This window comes from Neopelma chrysocephalum, unplaced genomic scaffold, assembly GCF_003984885.1.
Source record: "Neopelma chrysocephalum unplaced genomic scaffold, ASM398488v2 Primary Assembly neopelma1_119, whole genome shotgun sequence".
NCBI classification, from domain to species: domain Eukaryota; kingdom Metazoa; phylum Chordata; class Aves; order Passeriformes; family Pipridae; genus Neopelma; species Neopelma chrysocephalum.
In genome coordinates, this window is record NW_020897781.1 from 683,814 (window position 1) to 700,811 (window position 16,998).

Consider the following 16,998-nt stretch of genomic DNA (forward strand, 5'->3'; position numbering starts at 1 on the left):
TGGGGGCGGCGCGGCGCGGCGCGTAGCGGCGGGCGGAGAGGCGGCGGCGGGCAGGGGGGCGGCAGCGGGCGGGGAGGAGGAGGCGGAGGCGGCGGCGGGGTGCCCGGCCCCAGGATGGTGCAGCGCGGCCCGCGGGGCCGGGGCGCGGAGGCTCGGCGGGAGCCCTGCGCCCCGCTGCCCGCCCGCGACACCGAGCCCGCCTGGTGCAAGACGCCGAGCGGGCACATCAAACGGCCCATGAACGCCTTCATGGTGTGGTCCCAGCACGAGCGCCGCAAGATCATGGACCAGTGGCCCGACATGCACAACGCCGAGATCTCCAAGCGCCTGGGCCGGCGCTGGCAGCTCCTCCACGACTCCGAGAAGATCCCCTTTGTCAGGGAGGCCGAGCGCCTGCGCCTCAAGCACATGGCCGACTACCCCGACTACAAGTACCGGCCTCGGAAAAAAGGCAAGGTGGGCACCGGCGCAGCCCGCCCGCGGCTCCCGGTGAAGATCAAGCCCTCCGTGCTGGGCCGTGTCTCCGCCAGCCGCAGGCAGCCCGCCAAGCTGCCCACCGGCCCCGACACCCCGCAGGAGCCCGCGCCAGAGGTGCCCACTGAGGACTGCCCCGCGGAGCCCGGCCCGGCTGCCTGGCACCCGGCACCCGACGGGGAGCACAGCCCCCAGGAGCCCCCGGCCCCCCTGAGCCCTGCCGCGCCCTGCCCGGAGCCAGGGACCTCCCCGGAGAGCGGGTCCCCCTCTCCCATGTCAGCTGGGTCCCCTCCCTCCTCCTTCAGCTCCTCGGATGAGGAGCTGGAGGAAGAGCTGCTGGGGGTCATGCCCGGGCGGGCGCCCGCCAGTGCCACCTGTGGTGCTCTGGACTGGTCTGTCTTCGACAAGGACCACGACCTCTTCCCGCGGGGAGGCTCCTCGCACTTCGAGTTCCCGGACTATTGCACGCCCGAGGTGACGGAGATGATAGCGGGGGACTGGCTCATGTCCAGCATCTCGGACTTGGTCTTTACCTACTGAGTCCCGCACTCTGCAGGTAATGCTTGTTTTTATTTTCACCCACAATCAGGTCAGATAAAAAAAAAACCAACAAAACAACCCAGGAAAAAAAAAAAGAACAAAAAAACAAACAAACCGAAACCAGCTGTTTACATGCAGGAATCAGGTATTTTGCCTTGAAGCTGCTGGAAGGCAGAGACCTTGCTCCCCCCACCCCCCGGCACACACCCACTCCTCATCTGTCTGTCTGTCCGGCCCTCGCCTTGCGCCAGTGGGATGTGTGGCCGCCCACCATGGTTATTTGCCTGTGAAATGCATCTCATGGGGCTTTCATTGTCACACCCGGTCACTTCCCCCCATGACCCCAGTGCTGCCGGCCATGGCTGCTCCCGGCCGCTCCCATCTCCGCCAGCCCTGTGTGTCCTCCCACTCTCCAGGCAGCCGGAGCATCCACGCCACCCTGGCTCTTGGTGCCCATCCAACTTTCCCCATCCCTCGGGGAATGGCCGATTCCATTTGCTTTTTGACTGCGTTTAACGCATGGCTTCAATTTTTCTCCTCTTCCTCATTGCAGCCCTTGGGGAGGGATGCCGAGCCATGCAAAGCCCTCCCTTCCCGATGCTCTGTTTCATGGGGGATCCCTGGCTTTTGGGGGTTCGGCGTCCCACGGCACCGTCTCCTTCCCCGTGGCGCGCGCTCCCCGCCGCTTGCTTTGGGAAGAGTGAAGTTGCACGCACGTGACGCGCACGTGGGCGCGGGAGGCTGTGTTGTTCCTCTCGCCAGGCAGTTGTGCAGGGGAGCCCGTGCCCGGGGCCAACCCAAAACCTGGTGGGGATGACCCCTTCCCAAAGGAGCCAGCCCTTATTTTTAGCCTTGGAGCCGGTGCCCGTGTAGGACCTGCTCTGGGCTGGCTCACCTTGGCTGGCGGAGAAGGGTCCCACCATGCCCGGCTGTGGTGGGTGGTGCTGCTGGGATGGCAAGGAGCAGCAGGGAAGGGCAGGGTGGCAGGAAAGGGCAGCTGTAGGGAAATCTGCCTTAAGCAACCACCCAAACGGGGCCAAGAGCAGCAGCAGCCGATGTCAGTGGGCGTGTGGGGTGTGGGTGATGCTCTGGCGTGGGGCTCCTCCACAGAGCATCATGCTGAGCCCCGCTGCCGGCTGAGCTGAGAGCAAGGACATGCTGGCAGGGAAGGTGCTGCTGCAGCAGCTCCTCCAGCTGGGATTTTCTTTGCTTTTCCTAATGGCTCCTTCCTGCGACAGCCGCCTCCTCCCACTGCCGGGAGCACGTGGCTGCAGTGCTGGCTCGGCGGCTGCCGCAGGCTGTGGTTGGGGGGGCAGGGGCTGTGCTCGGGTACAGCGGTGCTGGGTGGGGACGTGGCTGTGGTAGGGGCTGGCAGCGTCCTGAGGAGCTGTACTTGGTTCAGCAGCAACTGCTGCTTGAAGCAGCCCCTGCAATCCCCCGCGGCCCCGATTCCCCAGGAGCTCTGGGTGTGTGGGAGCCCCTCGGACCCCTCCTGGGCAGTGGGGTGCTGAGGGCAGCAGAACACCCGCTCTCTGGGGGCTCTGCCTCCTTGACTTGGGGCTGCTGGTTCTCCTGGTCACAGGCCACCCCGTGCCTGCCTGTTGCTGTCAGGCCGGATTGAGCTGTGACCATGTGAAGGACATCCCCCTCCCAGGCCCTGGCATCCCCTCAGGCTGCCTTGGAGTCGGGGACCCGCCTGGCCCCACTGCTGGAGGTGCTGGTGGCCCTGGCTCAGCCATGGGGACAGGTACTGCAGCGCAGGGAGAGGCGTGTCCCTGGGCCCTTCACTTGGGATGCTCGGTGTCCCCCAGCCCAGTCCCGGATGGCCTGGGGGTCCCCTCGAGGCCCCCCCGATGGTCAGCCAGCCATCAGCAGTGTAGATGTGTTGGTGTGTAGCGGTAGCTGTGCGTGTGTGTTGGCAGTAGCCACGGTGTTTCGGTATCCCCGTGTGGTGCCAGCCTGCGGAGCCAGGTGGGCGTCACGCATCAGACACGTGTTCCCTGGATAGAGCGCATCCCCTTCCCTGCCTCCCCCCCGGCCGTTCCCCACCGGACTCAGACTCACCCCACAAAAGTGGAAAAGCCAAATAAGCGCTGGGACAGCCGTGATTCCGGCAGCCTGCTCCCACCTCACTGCCGCTTGGGGGGGTTCTGCCTTCCACCCCCTGGGCAGCCCCATGCCAGGAGCACCTGAAGCCCCCTCCCATGTTGTGAGCCGAGTTTGGGGTTCCCATGGGGTCCAGCAGCCCCAGGACTCTCTGACGCACACAGATCTCACCCAGCACCTCGGTGCCTTCTTGGGGTGCACAGCCACCCCACGTCGTGACCAGGGGTTCTCAGGGAGGGCACTGAGGCTGACGGCCACCTGCCCTCCATCCCCAACTGTGGGGAAGCCAAAGCCCCCAGGTACCAGCAAGGCCTGAGGCCACAGTGAGGGTCTCACATCACATGTGTGCTTTGCTGACCCTGCAGCTCAGGGCTCAGCTCCCATTCTCAGTGGGGACACGGCTCCCGGTGGTCCCCTCCGTGCTGTGCATCGCCCTTGAGCTGGGGTGATCCCTCCACAGACTGTCAGGCAAAATGTTTCCTCAGGAGCAGGTTCTGGGTCAGTGCCAGAACTGGAGCCAGCGCCGGGGCCTCCCCTTCCCGGCTGCAAGCACAACACCATCTGCTTTGTCCCCGTCCCCCCTGTCCCCTTCCTCGAGTCTCGCCGGGTGTGTTTGTCAGGGAGAACCGTCGTGGACAGTGGTGGATTTTCTGTGCCGTGTGGTTGTAGTGCTTAGAGACCCCCCCAGCGTGCGGCCCCCTCCCGCTGCGCCCCCGCCTCCCCGCTGCCCGGTGCTGGCTGGCATGCGTGTGCGAGCGTGTGTGCGTGCGCGTGCGACATCCCGTCATCACTCCAGACAAAGCGAATAATAATAATAATAATAAATAGTAATAATGATAGTAATAATAAAAATAAACCAAACCTCTCTCAGGAAGCAGCCGCCCCGGCGGCGGCCGAGCGGGCCGGGGGTCCCCGGAGCTGGCGGGGCCCCAGCGCAGCCTGCGGACGGGCGCCAGCGCTCGGGGTCACCTTTGTAGTGTCGTGTTAGTGAAGGGTCCCTGTGTCTGTTGTCTTGGAGAAATAGGATTTTAGCTGAGGGGCAGTCATGACCCCATCCCGGGGGTGTGACGTGGCCGACTCTTGCTCTGCGGAACAGAACCTTGGCTAACAGTTATCCTGACTGTTGTGATTATGGAATAAAGTGTGTTGGTCTGCTCCCTATGGCTCTGTCTCCTTCTGTGCCAACGCACCCCCTCACAGGGGAATTTGGGGTTCCCAGGGGTATGGGAGGTCCCCAGGGATATGTGGGATTCCCAGTGGCCAACATCTGGCTCCCAGCATGTCACCCTGAGCCTGACTTCTCATGGGCTCCCACACGGGGTGGGGGTTTCACCCTCATCAGTCAGAGTGGGATGGGTGTTCCTGGGAGCAGTGTGAGCATGTGCATATATGTGCACGTATGTGCATGTGCACACACAGCCCCACCCGCGTGTGTGTGTGGCAACCCCGACAGCGCCCCCGACTCCGTTCAGCCAGGGGGAAGGGGCTGGGTGGGGACACCGGGGGCACAGGGGAGGGAGGGGACCAGGGTCGCTAATCTGGTCCCGCAGCAGGGCCCGGGGGGATGGGGGGGGCAAGGGGTCACATGCTGCTTGCGTCACACGCCCCCCCTCTCACCCTCAGCTGTTGCCACGGCAACAAGAGGAACCCGGAGCATCCCCGGGTACCGCCAGCCCCTCCCACGGCCCCGATGCTGCTGGGGACCAGGCTGTCCCCGGGGGATGGAGAGGTGCAGGGGTGTGCCCATGTCCCAGTGACCCCACAAGTCTGCAGGCTGCACCCACCTGCCCGGGGTGGTGCCCACTCAGGCAGTCATGCTCCAGCATGGGGTGACTTCGCTTGGATCCCTGGCTGTGGGATCCAACTCCTGCCCAGGGACACTACTGGGAGCAGAAGGCACCGTGAGGCTGCTCCAGCCATGGTCATAGCTCCTGTTGCCATTGCCCTCCTGACCTTACCCAAGTCTGGGACTGTGCAGGGCCAAGTGTCCAGTGCCCGATGTCCAGCATGGCCTGCACAGGCACATGCACACACTGCCACTTGCCTGGCTCTCACTCATGTGGCAGCGGCCTCTTGGCTACCCCAAAGGTGCCACATACTTCGTCACTGCTCCTCCTTCCCCCCCACTACCCAAAGGATGTCCCTCCCAAAGGGTTCCCAGCACTTTTGAGGGACTTGCTCCCAGAGAAGCCACAGGGAACTAAAAATAACCAGCACGTCCAGCAGCCTCAAGCCATCCGGCCGAGCCCGCTCCCAGCCTGGCAAAAGCGGCTGCATCACCCCGGCTCAGCAGAGCGTGTCCTGGGAAGCGGGCACCGTGCCTGGGATCTCCTCCCACAGCCAGGCACCCGGCCCAGGGTGCAGGAGGGGCGGGGAGGTCAAGCTATTTACAGCCCCATGCTGCTGATGGGGGGGGGGACACCCCGGAGAGCCGGTGACACACACAAGGCCTGGCGCCGGTCCAGAGGTGGGCGGATGGAAGGAGAACAGTGACCGGGGCACACACGCGCCCTTTGGCTCTGCTCCTGCTCCTCTTCCCATGGGGCTGCCGGGTGTGAGGACACACAGAGCTGGCCTGGACACCACGGAGAAGGTGCCAGCTCTGGGCCACGGTGCCACGACAGCAGATCTGGCAGCTCTGGCCAAGGGGAGGGCAGGAAGTGTGTTTAGTAACTGTTTATTTTACAGTTTCGGGGTTTGTAGAAATCCGCATTTACAGGGGGTGTGTAAGTCTTTGTACAGAGTTAAGTGAAGCACCCACAGCGACTGTCTCCTCCCAGGCCCTTCCTTCCCCAGGGACAACACAAGAACTAAAGTGCATCATGGCCAGGGAGTGGAGGGGCTGCAGAGGCTACCCCCGGGGGGGGGTCCAGCCATCCCCTCCTTTGGGGCAGTGTACAGAGGGGTCTTGGGCCTTCCAGCAGCACCCCCAGGTCACCACACTCTCCTGCACCACCGGTTTCTAAAGTGCTAAGTGACCCAGCCCGCTGTCCTGCTCTGGTGTTCCAGGGGGTGCTGAGGGGCCAAGAATGGGCTCTGCCTTCAGCCACGCCGGGAGGAGCCCCGTGACCAGCCCTGGCTCTCTCCATGGGCACTGGCACCAGTGAGGAGAGGAAGGAACAGGCCTTGCTGCCCTGCCTGGACAAGGGCAGATTTACACCCTCCAGATTTCACCTACAGAGAACTGCAAGTTCTGCAAGAGAACTCCTGCTCAGAGCCTCATGGGAACACAGGTCAGGAATGACGACTGCCCACCTGCCCTCTGGCCAGAAAGGCACAGCCCCTCCATGAGCGAGGGCTCACAGGGCAAACCAGAACATACCCAGGGCAGTTATGGGCCAACAGGCAGTGGGGTGGGACAGGGGGGTGCTGAGCTTTGCAGGGCATGAGTTTCCTTCTCCATTCCCAAATCCTTCACTCTTCAACCAACACCTCCTTTTCAGGTGTGCAGCCCCTGGGCACGGCACAGATGGCTTTGGGCACAACAGAGCAATGATGGGGAAGCGGGAGGGAGCTGTGAGGGAGAGGTAAGGGCACTTGAGGGAGGTTTAGCAGCTCGGGGGAGAGGTAGAGGCATAGAGTTTCTATTGGCTTTGTCTCAGTGGGACACCAAGTTCTCTAGGAGGATTTGCTGCTTAGCTTGGAGGGCAGGGAGTGCTGGGATTGCCAACGGGGCTCTGATGCTGAAGCCTGATCAACTTGTGGGGGAGGTTTATGACACATTTCCTACTACAGTGACTTCTGTCCTGTGCAAAGTGTTTCACAAGGTGGAAAAAGCCTTTCTCCATGTTAGTGCCCACTTCCAGAGCTGGTAAAGAAGTCTGCAATATGTGTCCACAGTACCACTAAGACTTGTGGTGACGTGACCTAGCACATGACAACACACAGCCTTGGCAGGGCAAGCACACTTGTGTCTCACCTCACTGACTCCAGATAAGATCATGGTACTGCCAGCACAGGAGCGGCAGTGCCCAAGAGCTGAGCTAAGGTCTGCTCCTGTCCCCTGCCCTCCTCTCCCATAAACAGATCAGGCTGCAAAGATGAGGAAGCAAAAAGAGCCAGGGAGTGTTACACACTGGAGAGAAGCTCATGGCATGGCGCTGACAGGGGTTTGTGAAAGGTTTGGCTCTACTCAGAGGGTGCCTACAGGACAGGGAAGGGCTGGAGCACCGGCAAAGCTGAAGGCAGATCGCGGAGCACGCTGGAGCAATGAGGAGCCAAAGGGCTGCCCTGTTCCTCACCAGTGCAACAGCCCTTCAACCCCACACACGCACACAGCCAGGCCAAACCCTGCTGGGACACTCTCTTGCAGGCTCTCACTCCCACCAATTTTCCCCAATGGAGAACGCAGGATCATTTCGGCACAGCCCACACACGGCTCTCCCTTTGTACAGTCACCTGAGCACAGCCTGAACAGCCAGACTTGTCTGTACCTCCGGTTCTTCCCGGGTCGGCGGCAGTGCCTGTCTGCTCACCCCTGCATGGGGAGAGGGGAACAAGGTGAGCACTGTGTGGGGAACCGTCCTGCCAGGCTGGTTCCCTCAGTCTCTGTCACAAAGGCCAAAAGCGTCACTGGACGCAGCGAGAATAAAAAATAATCTTCAGACAGGTAATTTCTGGGCATGTCCTCCATCAAATATCAGCCCTCCCCACCAGGGAAGGCCATTCCTCTGGCTTCAGGGGAAAATCTGCAGTTCAAACTTGGGTGCCCACTCCAGTGCACTCTTCACCACGGCCAGGGCAGCTGCTCCCAGCGCCACCGTCAGCCCCATCACTGCCAGCTTGACAAAGCGGTTGGTCCGGGGCTTTGTCAAGATGGATTTTGTCCGCTCCTCCCCTCGGAGCCGCTCCTCCCCTCGGAGCCGCTCCCTGAAGCGCTGCCTCAACACAGTGTCTGGTCTCTGCTGCACTGATGCCAACTCAAAGTCCTTAAAAGTGGAAGCCGCAGTTCTGCAAGAGGAGGAACAGGTTAAGCAGTGCCCCCAGCTCGCCTCAGGGACCAGCCTCCGGCCAGGGAGGAAGATCTGCATGAGGAAGCAAGACCTGGTAAGGGGATGTAGGGAACACAGGGGTTGGCTGGCACTCACCGTTCTGCCTGCTGCTGAGCTGCCTCCTTGGCGAGTTCAGATGGTGGGAACTGGACAAAAAGGTCTCCAGCTTTGCTGATCAGAGACTCGTAAGGAAGGTCCTGTGGGATCTGGGACAGGAGGTGGTGGACAGAGGCCATGTCACACTCGCACTCCAGAACTTCCTGCTGCCTGTGCAGCACGATCTGCAGAGAGGAGTGAGGACAGATGAGGAAATGGGGACAACTCCTTGGCACACGGTGGCACTTGTTTCAGAGCCAGAAGAGAAAAACATTTCACTTCCAGTTGAAAGACCTTCTCCAAGAGGACACACTGCAGTGAAGCATTCACTGGCTGGGAAGAGAAATGCCAAACCCTTCCTTAGACTCTGAGGCCATGGAAAACCTCTTTCAGGACAGTTAGGTCTGTTTGCTGAGCAGAGCCTGTTATTGGCAGGCCAGAGCCATGGGCAGAACCTCAGCAGAGCTTGACTCCACAACTTGCCCTCAGACATTTGTTTGGATCCCTCACAGGAGGATGGGAAGATGGATGTACAATGCAGGGCTGTCTCCAGTCAGTCAGCACGTGCCCAGAAGCAGGGCCAGCACATGAAAGCAAAGAAAAATGCTGTGCCATGCTGCCTCCATGGCACTGAATTGCCCCACTCTGCACATCTGGACACCTACAGGCTGCTCCAAGTTCCCCAGGATCCCACTTGCCCTCTGCCATCACCAAGGACATCACTGGTAGGGTGCAGCTGGGAACAGCACCAGCACTGGGTTTGCCAGCCCCCCTGTGCAGCCCCAAACTCCCACCACCTCAGAATGGCACAGTTAATCCCTGACTCTTTCCAACAATACCTACCACAGCAGCAAAATAAATGGGCATCAGCGGGTGGCAAGCCAGGAAGAAGTCATATAATCGTACAACGTGCCGGAAGTCAGACAAAACGTGGCCAAACCAGGTGATCAGCCAGCTGAGAGCAAAGATGGTTCCCACCTCCGCACTGCGGAGAGAAAGGGCCGTTAGGTCAGCCTGGAAACAAAGGGCTCCGGACTGACTCTTCCCACTCACCTTCCTGCTTCTGCTTTGATCTGCCCAGACAACACTTGTGAGTCCCTAATGCAAAACCTGGGAATTACCCCCAAAACTAGCAACAAACTACACCAAGGTCCCACCAGCCACACAAGCAGGCATGTGAAGTGGTTGTGGCACTTTGGACAACACTCTCCCCAAATTCCCCAGCCTTTCCAATATAGACTGCAGACCACTGGGATGAAGATGGCACCACATAAAAGCCCTCCATACAGGCAGCACAGGTTTGGGTCTGCTCTGAAATGAAGTGCCACATGGCTCTGGAGTGTCACTATTGGCTGTGGAACAGTTGTTGACTCCCTGAGGAAGCCACTGTGGTGGTAACCCAAAACTGGTAGCGGAGAGCCAGGAGGCTCTGAGGGAAGGTCTGTGTACCTCTGCATGAAGTCGTGCACCTCAGGGTTCACCTGGTCTATGATGGGCATCAGGTAATTTAAAATGTGCTTGGTATTATCCATCGTTGGGTCCATAAAATCCCTGAGGAAAGATTTAAAAGAAGCTTTGTCAAGCAACCACGTCACCGAGCTCTCCCTCCAGGGAGGCAGCAGAAGGAAAATAAATGTAAGTGCAATAAACAGCCTTGATGGCAAGGTGGCCCCTGGCCCCAAGGAATTCTGTCTCTTTGGGACAGCCTCCTTCCTGCTTGTCTGGGACTCACAGGGCTGACCTGCACAGAGAACGCAGATCCAGACCATCACACTGCTGTCAGCTGACAATTCTTATTTTGCTTCAGCGCACACATGAACTGTAAAGCCCTTCCGGCACCCAAAACCTGACTCCCTGCCTGGGAGAGGAGGGAGAATCCCTCCAAACCACACCTCCCAGATGGAAGCTTGCTTTCATTTCAGTGCACAAATAGCAGAGACACTGCCCAGGTACAGACCACACTGCCCAGGGCTGTGCAAGGACAAGTGCCAGCCCCCAGGACCAGGAGAGGCCCTGACAGCCACAGAGCCATGAATAATGCATGTGGGTTGGCTTTTCCAGCTCCAAGAGATGCTACAAATTAACTGACAGCCTTCAATTATCTCTTCCCCAGGGCACAGCTCCCTGCAAAGCCAAGTGCTGTCCTGTGGTCAGGCTGCTCTCATAGCACCCCTCCGGGTACAGGCATGACAGGCAACTGGTTTAACCCAAGGCTCTGCCTTCCCAGCTCCCCTTCCAGGCCAGCTCGACCTGCACAGGTGTCCCCACAGCCTGGGGACACGCAGGTGGCTCCTCTCCTCCCACTGAGTACCTGAGATGATGCGTTGAGAGCTTTTCCACCAGCGCCGTGGCCAGCCTGTCCCCCACCACCAGGAGGAAGGTGACCACGATGTCATGGTAGCCCTGGTAGTAGTGCAGCTGGGGGTTGCGCTTGAGGACGTGGAGGATGATATCGATGAGCTCCTCCTGCAATCCTTCCCTCTGGTCATCTGGCATCCCTGTGGGGACAGTGCCAGGCAGAGGTGGGACAGCTGTGCCACCTACCAGTGCCTGCCGTGGGAGCAAGGGCGGCTGTGGTGTGCAAGGAGAGCGCCTGTGAATTGGCCAACCTGCCTGATCCCAATGGATGTGTTGCACAGGAGGGGGCAGTAAAACTGGCAGAAAAAAATATCCCAAGCCCTAATCCTGCCTCCCAAAACTCTGCTGGCCTGGGGAAGTCAACCAGTGGTTAAGATGTTTAATCTTCAGAGCTGCAGAGGCCCTACCTGCAAGGAAGCTGCTGTGGAGGATGGGAGCAGATTTTACTGATGTTTGTACAGTGCTGCTGTGAAGAGTGAATTGTGCTGTACATCCAGCATTGCTGAGGACATCTGAATCATTTTTAATTTCCCAGGAGTTCTAGAAAAAAATTCAGCAGGACCCGTTTTCACAGAAACTGTGCCAACTGCATCAGACTGCGAGGCCTCCACCAGCACAACTTTCTATCAATCCCCTGCTAACAACATGTGTTTAGGGACAGGATGTCACAGGGAAAACATTGTTCCTGTCCTGCACAGCTGCAGCCAGTTTCTGGCAGTCCTTGTCAACAGATAAAATGCCCAAAGGCCAAGCAGAGAGTCCCAGTGGAGATCCTGCAACGACAAAGTTCTCCTTTTCCTCTGCTTCACTGATGCAGCTAAAAATAGGCAGGAGGCTGCCATTCAAGGGCAAAAAAATCCGTAGGAGCAGAGCCTTCAGGAATCAGGCCTGCACACAACATCCACGCTCGCAAGAGAACCACAGTGAATCAACTGTTTACACAAAATAAGAGTGGCAGGAGGGGGAAGCAGATTCTGGCCAGAAATAACGACTGCTCTGCACAGAGAGCTGCTGGATTCAATGTTTTATAAATAACACAAAAAGGCAACAGCCTCCCATTAGAATTAAACAACCGCGAAACCGTTTTGTTCTGAATGTTCTATTAAATTTGGTGCAAGAACCTGATTTTCAGGCTGTTTTACAGCAGGAATTGTTCTAAGCACTGACAAACCTGCCTTCCATGCCCCTGAGCTAGACCATGGCTAAAATAAACTGAAGCAAGGACACGTTTCTCCATCTGTCCTAATTTCAGCTGGTGAGGGGGGCAGGATCTGTGCAGGATCCACGCAGGATCTGAACCCTCTGTGCTCCAACTGTCTGCTGGTAGCAGCCTGTTGGCAGAGGGGCTCAGCAGGGCAAGGGAAGTGGAATGTTGGGAAAGCCACATCAAAAACCATATGTGCAGAGGCAGCTGAAGGAAACTGATGGCTGCAGAAGGGCTCCACCACAAGAAGCAGCTGCTGTGAGCTCACAAGGAAAAGGCTTTCTAGAAGTCAGGCTTTTGGAGCAATGGAGTGTCACCTTCTGCAGCCTCCCAGTGAAGTCTGAGCCAGGAGGAGCCCCCTGGCATTGATCTTGCCCCCAGAGAGTGGGAAGAGAATCCCCCCTCACCTGGTGGGAAGCGGCGCAGGGATCGCCGCACGTCCAGTAACACTTGCTGGTAATCCTTGTTGTCCTCTCGCAGCTCCTTCCCTGCTGAGAAAAACAGGAATAGGATTAACACTGAGCAGTGCAAAGGAACTGGGAAGAGAGAGGGGTGAGGGAGCCAGGAGGATGAGGTTGCACCCCCCCAACACCCTTTTATCATGTCACACACCAGCCCTGTCCCCACACTCGCACTGCCACACACTCTGACACCAACAGCAAATGAGACAATTATTTCTTTAAACAACATATGTTAAAATGCTTAAACTGACAGCACTCCCAGCATTCCCGGGAACATCCCTGCTCCACAGTTTTGCTGTGCAATTCAAAGCGTACTCAGCAGTAGGAAGGGAAATGAACTGTGGAGACCACAATTAATAATTTATTAAATAGAAACAATTCAGAAGAAAACCCCACCCAGGGGTAGCTAAGACAGTTATAACAGAAAAGTTCAGTGAGCCAGCAAATTCTATCTATGCGATCATGTGAAGTTAAACGTTGTCTTCCAGCAGCTCTGGTCACCTCACATCACCCCTAATGTCACCCAGCTCTTGACTGAGGTGAAGGCACACTTCCAGATGGCCACAGATTCAGGAACAACAATAAAATCTGTCCTGGGGGCGGCAACTGTAAAAGCTACAGGAGCTCCTGCATTGCTAAGGTTTAAAAACCATGTGGTTATTTCACCAGGAAGGTCATTTTCCCTGCATCTGCTCCGACCAAACACCACACGTGCTTCATGCAACAAACTGCTTCCTGGGAGAGACACCTCAGGAGGATTTTGGCCAAGCCAGGGCTCAGCACAGCCACCTCTCCATGGGAGCAACACAAAGTAGGTCTGATTTTTCTGCTGTAGGTGAACTCACAGATGCCAGCTAATGCTGGCCACGCTGACCACATTCACAGTTGATTTCCATTGCTGTCACTAAAGGTAACAAATGTTGTTTTTGGAAGTGGTGTATTTCCAAGGCTGCTGTTTACATACAACACTGTGTTCACGCTGCAATGAGTGCCCTTTTCACATGAGCTTGCTGGGAAACACACCAGCACACACAGGGAAAAGGCAAGTCAGAAAGCAAGTCCTTCCTCTGGTGACAAAGGTCACCAGGCCGTTCTTCCCAAGCACCTGAGTGTGTTCCGCACCTGGAAGAGGGGGCAGGTCGTCTGTGTTGACGCTGAGCAGCTTTGGCCACACTTTGCACCGGATCTCGTCCGTGAGGAGCCCGCCCTCGCTGATCGCCATCCGCCTCAGCGCCGCCACGTCGATGGGGTCACTGTTCAGAGCCTGGTAAATCTCTGCCACCTTTCTTTTCTTCTTAGCATCGAAGTCTGCAGGGAGATCACAGAGATGGGAACTGACAGGCAGTGCCTGCGCACGGCGCCAGCGAGTAACAGCCACTCACAACAATGTCACACACACAAGGGAGATGACACAGGGCAGTTGTCACTGTCACATGCCCTGCAGGGACAGGGGTGACCCTCCAGCTGAGTGTTCCCACCTCTGCAGGCTCAGCATTGGGGGCACCTCATAGCCAGCCCGGAACTGCTTCCCTATTAACCCCTGTGGGAGGCCAACGCTGCTCCTCCTGACATGGGAGCCACCAGCACTGCCCAAACGGCCTCGGCTCCCTCTTCCCCAGCAGATCACAGCTCCATGCGGGACAGGGACAGCCCTGCAAAGCCATCCTGCAACTCTGACGTGGCTGCCAGCTCAGGTGTCAAGTGTTTCCTAAGAGCAGGACTTAGGGAAGTGTTCTAAAAAGATTAGGACAGCGCCCCCAAAACTGTGTTCCCGGCTGCAGCCATCCTAGGGAGAAACCTGAGCATTTCCACAGACACAAGAAAGGACATTGTTATACCAGAGTTAACCAGTCACGAGCATGTTGACTTCTCTTCCAACAAACACAAACCTGCCAGCTACCAGTACACACAGCTTAGCCAGCAGAAAACAATTCCCACTGTTTTGAGGAGCACGGGAACTCGGGGCAGGGAGGGGGAAGGGGGTGACACACAAAGTACACGGTGCTGGGGATAGACACACTTACAGGACACGAGAGCGCTGCCCAGGGAGCGGAGAAGGGACACTATTTCACACCACATGGTGGAATTTGTCACCGCTGCCTCATGTGAGGAAGGAGAGAGGTGGCCGAGAGCCACCCGATATCCCACACCGATATCCCACACTGGAGGAGTTCCCAGCAAGGAGGCTCTGCTGAGCAGCTGAGAGGCTGGAGCACAGGATGAGGCCACAAACACTGCCTCTCCCCAAAGGCTTTTCCCACAGATGCAACGACTCTTAGGCTCCAAACGGGATTCGCTCGATAAGGGGACGTGTCCAAATAGGGTTTGGGGTGGGAGGAATTAAAAGGATTCCGATGGAGAAACAGCTGTTTCCCAAGGCCGCGCCCTCCCGGCAGCGATCAGGGAACGCGTTCCTCTGCCCACGTGGCACCTCAGCGCTGCCCCGGCCCTCTCCCTGCGAGATCCTGGCTGGAAGTGCCGCTCTCCGCGGGGTCCGGAGGGAGCCGGCGGGTCGCCAGGCTGCTCACGCACACGGGCGATAAGTAGGTCGAGCAATGGATGCTGTTCCCTCTCAAAGACCCTTTTTAAACACTTCTTGGATCAAAACAAGCCGTAACAGCCTAGGACAGAGCTCCACCTCCCTCCGAATTCCAAGTTCCTGGTAACATTAAATCTCCTATCGCTTACCCAGCCACTGCAGTTTCCTTTTATTTCCTTTCCCGCCCCTTGAGCAAGCAGAGTTATTTGCACAACAGAAGCCAGCTCAGCTCGTCCGGTTCCCTATTCCCAGCCAGTTCCCCACCCCCAGTTGTTCCCGATCCCCTGCCACGCACTGGGCTGTCATATCCCGAAGTCTCAGGAAGGAGAAGACAAAGCCTATGGGAGACAAAACTCCTGTTCACACACAAAGAACTTGAGGAGCAGTGAGGAGGAGGGAGCACGTCTTGCGGGCTCCTCTTCTCAGGCTTACTGACAAATACCTCAACGTTTACACTTTTCAAAGGTAGAGCTGCAAGTATTACCAAAAAAAAAAGAAAGATGTATTTCAAAACATGTTTTGTGCAGGCAGAAGACCTTAACTGGCAGGTTCATACTTGGAGCTGAGGGCGTGGGGTCTTTATTGTCCCGAAACTCGGACTGGTCAGTCCCAGTCCCGGGTGGGTCTGTTGGTGCTCCTGCAGCCAAAGGCAGCGCGAGGAGCAGCGTTGCGGGCACTGGGCACCGACACAAGGCCGGCCCAGCCCCGGCGCTGCCGCAGAGCCCCCGCTCACTGCCGGGAGCGCCCAGGGACCCGGCTCGGCTCAGGCAGCGCCAGCCGCGCCCGGCCGCTCCCGCTCGCCCGAGCCCGCAGCGCCCACAGAGCCGCGGAGCGGGTCGGGCCCTTCGCTCGGGCCCCGGGCCCGCCCGGATCCCCCGGGACACCCCCGGTTCTCCCGCCGGGGCGAGAGCGGCACCGGCCCCGCCCCGCCGCCAGGGGGCGCCGCCGCTCCCACAGGGGGCGCTCCAGCCCCCGCCCCCTCAGCGGAGCCACCGCCCCCCGCCCGCCGGGCCCAGCGCGTACCGTGGCCGCCGACGCCGTTGCGCGGCGGGCTCTGCCGGGCCATGTTCCCGGGCGCTGCGGCGCATTCCGGGCCGGACGCCGGGCCGGGCCGGGGCTCCGCGCTGCCCGCGCCGTCCGGTCCCGTCCTGCCCCCGCCAGCTCCCCCCGCCCCCCGCCCGCCGGCGCGCGGGCGGGACGTCACGGCGCGGCATTGCGCAGGCGCGGCGCCTCGAGGCGGGTCGCGCGGGCAGGGGGGCGGCCGCGCATGCGCGGAGGGGAGGGCGCAGCCTGCACGTGCCCGCACCCGGCGCGTGTCCGGGAATTGTGCGAAACAGAAACGAATAAGAAACAAAACGAAGAAACAAAAAAAAAAAACCAACCCCGAAATACCCGCGGCACGGATTAATTCCCAGCGCTCTCCGGGGTGCGTAACACAGCCACAGTGGTGTGGCACCCAGGGGCTGCTGCTGCCCCATAAAAAATACCTGTAACCCCCCCGAATTCCCTCGGGGCACCGGCAGCGTGGGAACAAGCTCCCGGCACTTCGTGTAAGGGCTTGTCACGCCCAGAAAGCTCATTCCGTACACAAGCTTCCATGTGCCAGGACTGACAGGCATTGGGGAGCATCATCCCCTTGCAGTCTCCTCTTCTATCCGCCTCATCCTGGTGCAAACCTCCCTCGCTTGGAATAACAGAAGCACTTGGTTAAATGTCCTGTGCAGGTCACAACCTGGCACAAACAAGCTGTATTTTGTCATACTCGGTGCTTTTATGTTACAGCACATTGAGGTAACAGTCAACATGGTCCAACTTTCACATAATTTTAGGATATAAAAGACTTGAGTACAATGTATTTCCACTGGATGGCATTACGGAGGAGAAAGCTACCCTGGTGTACATGAAAAACCGTGTCTCCCTGCCAGCAATCCTCACAGAAGGGGGCTGTGTTTTATGTCCCAGGAGTGGGTTTAATCCAGCCCACATGTTCCATCCTAAAATTAACTAAGCAATGTGGAAGTGTGTGGTCATGACTCCCAAAGAACAGAGGAGGGACAGGTGCTGGGGACAAGCAGGAGACACAGGCCAAGGCATCAGCACGTGCTGAGGACTGGGAAGAGCCGCCAATGCCCAGGGTAACAACTGCTGCAGTGGCTTTGGGATGGGAGGTCACCCAGAATGACTGGTGACATTGCCCCTGCAGCCAGGCCAGCTGAGTTCCACAAATAT

General features: G+C 58.5%; 2 protein-coding genes across 6 annotated transcripts; one reads left to right on the top strand and one right to left on the bottom strand.

Moving 5' to 3' along the window:
* Nucleotides 1–114: 114 nt before the first annotated feature.
* On the top strand, nt 115–4,277 carry SOX12 (SRY-box 12). The gene has a single exon (XM_027697515.1). The coding sequence runs from the start codon at nt 115–117 to the stop codon at nt 1,012–1,014; it is 900 nt and encodes a 299-aa protein (XP_027553316.1). The 3' UTR covers nt 1,015–4,277.
* A 1,504-nt stretch (nt 4,278–5,781) lies between these two features.
* Nucleotides 5,782–15,939, bottom strand: TBC1D20 (TBC1 domain family member 20). 5 transcript variants are annotated; one of them, XM_027697435.1, is made up of 8 exons: nt 14,255–14,644; nt 13,353–13,538; nt 12,177–12,260; nt 10,519–10,705; nt 9,657–9,758; nt 9,051–9,192; nt 8,208–8,392; nt 5,782–8,070 (listed from the first exon to the last, which is right to left on the bottom strand). In XM_027697435.1, exons 1-8 carry the CDS (start codon nt 14,307–14,309, stop codon nt 7,797–7,799), a joined length of 1,215 nt encoding a protein of 404 aa, XP_027553236.1. In that variant the 5' UTR covers nt 14,310–14,644; the 3' UTR covers nt 5,782–7,796. The 5 variants fall into 5 exon arrangements, with proteins under 5 accessions (XP_027553236.1, XP_027553241.1, XP_027553238.1 ...); XM_027697437.1 differs by lacking the exon at nt 14,255–14,644 and adding an exon at nt 15,793–15,939 and having other exon boundaries at nt 7,797–8,070; XM_027697438.1 differs by lacking the exon at nt 14,255–14,644 and adding an exon at nt 15,793–15,835 and having other exon boundaries at nt 7,797–8,070; nt 12,177–12,257.
* Nucleotides 15,940–16,998: the final 1,059 nt, after the last annotated feature.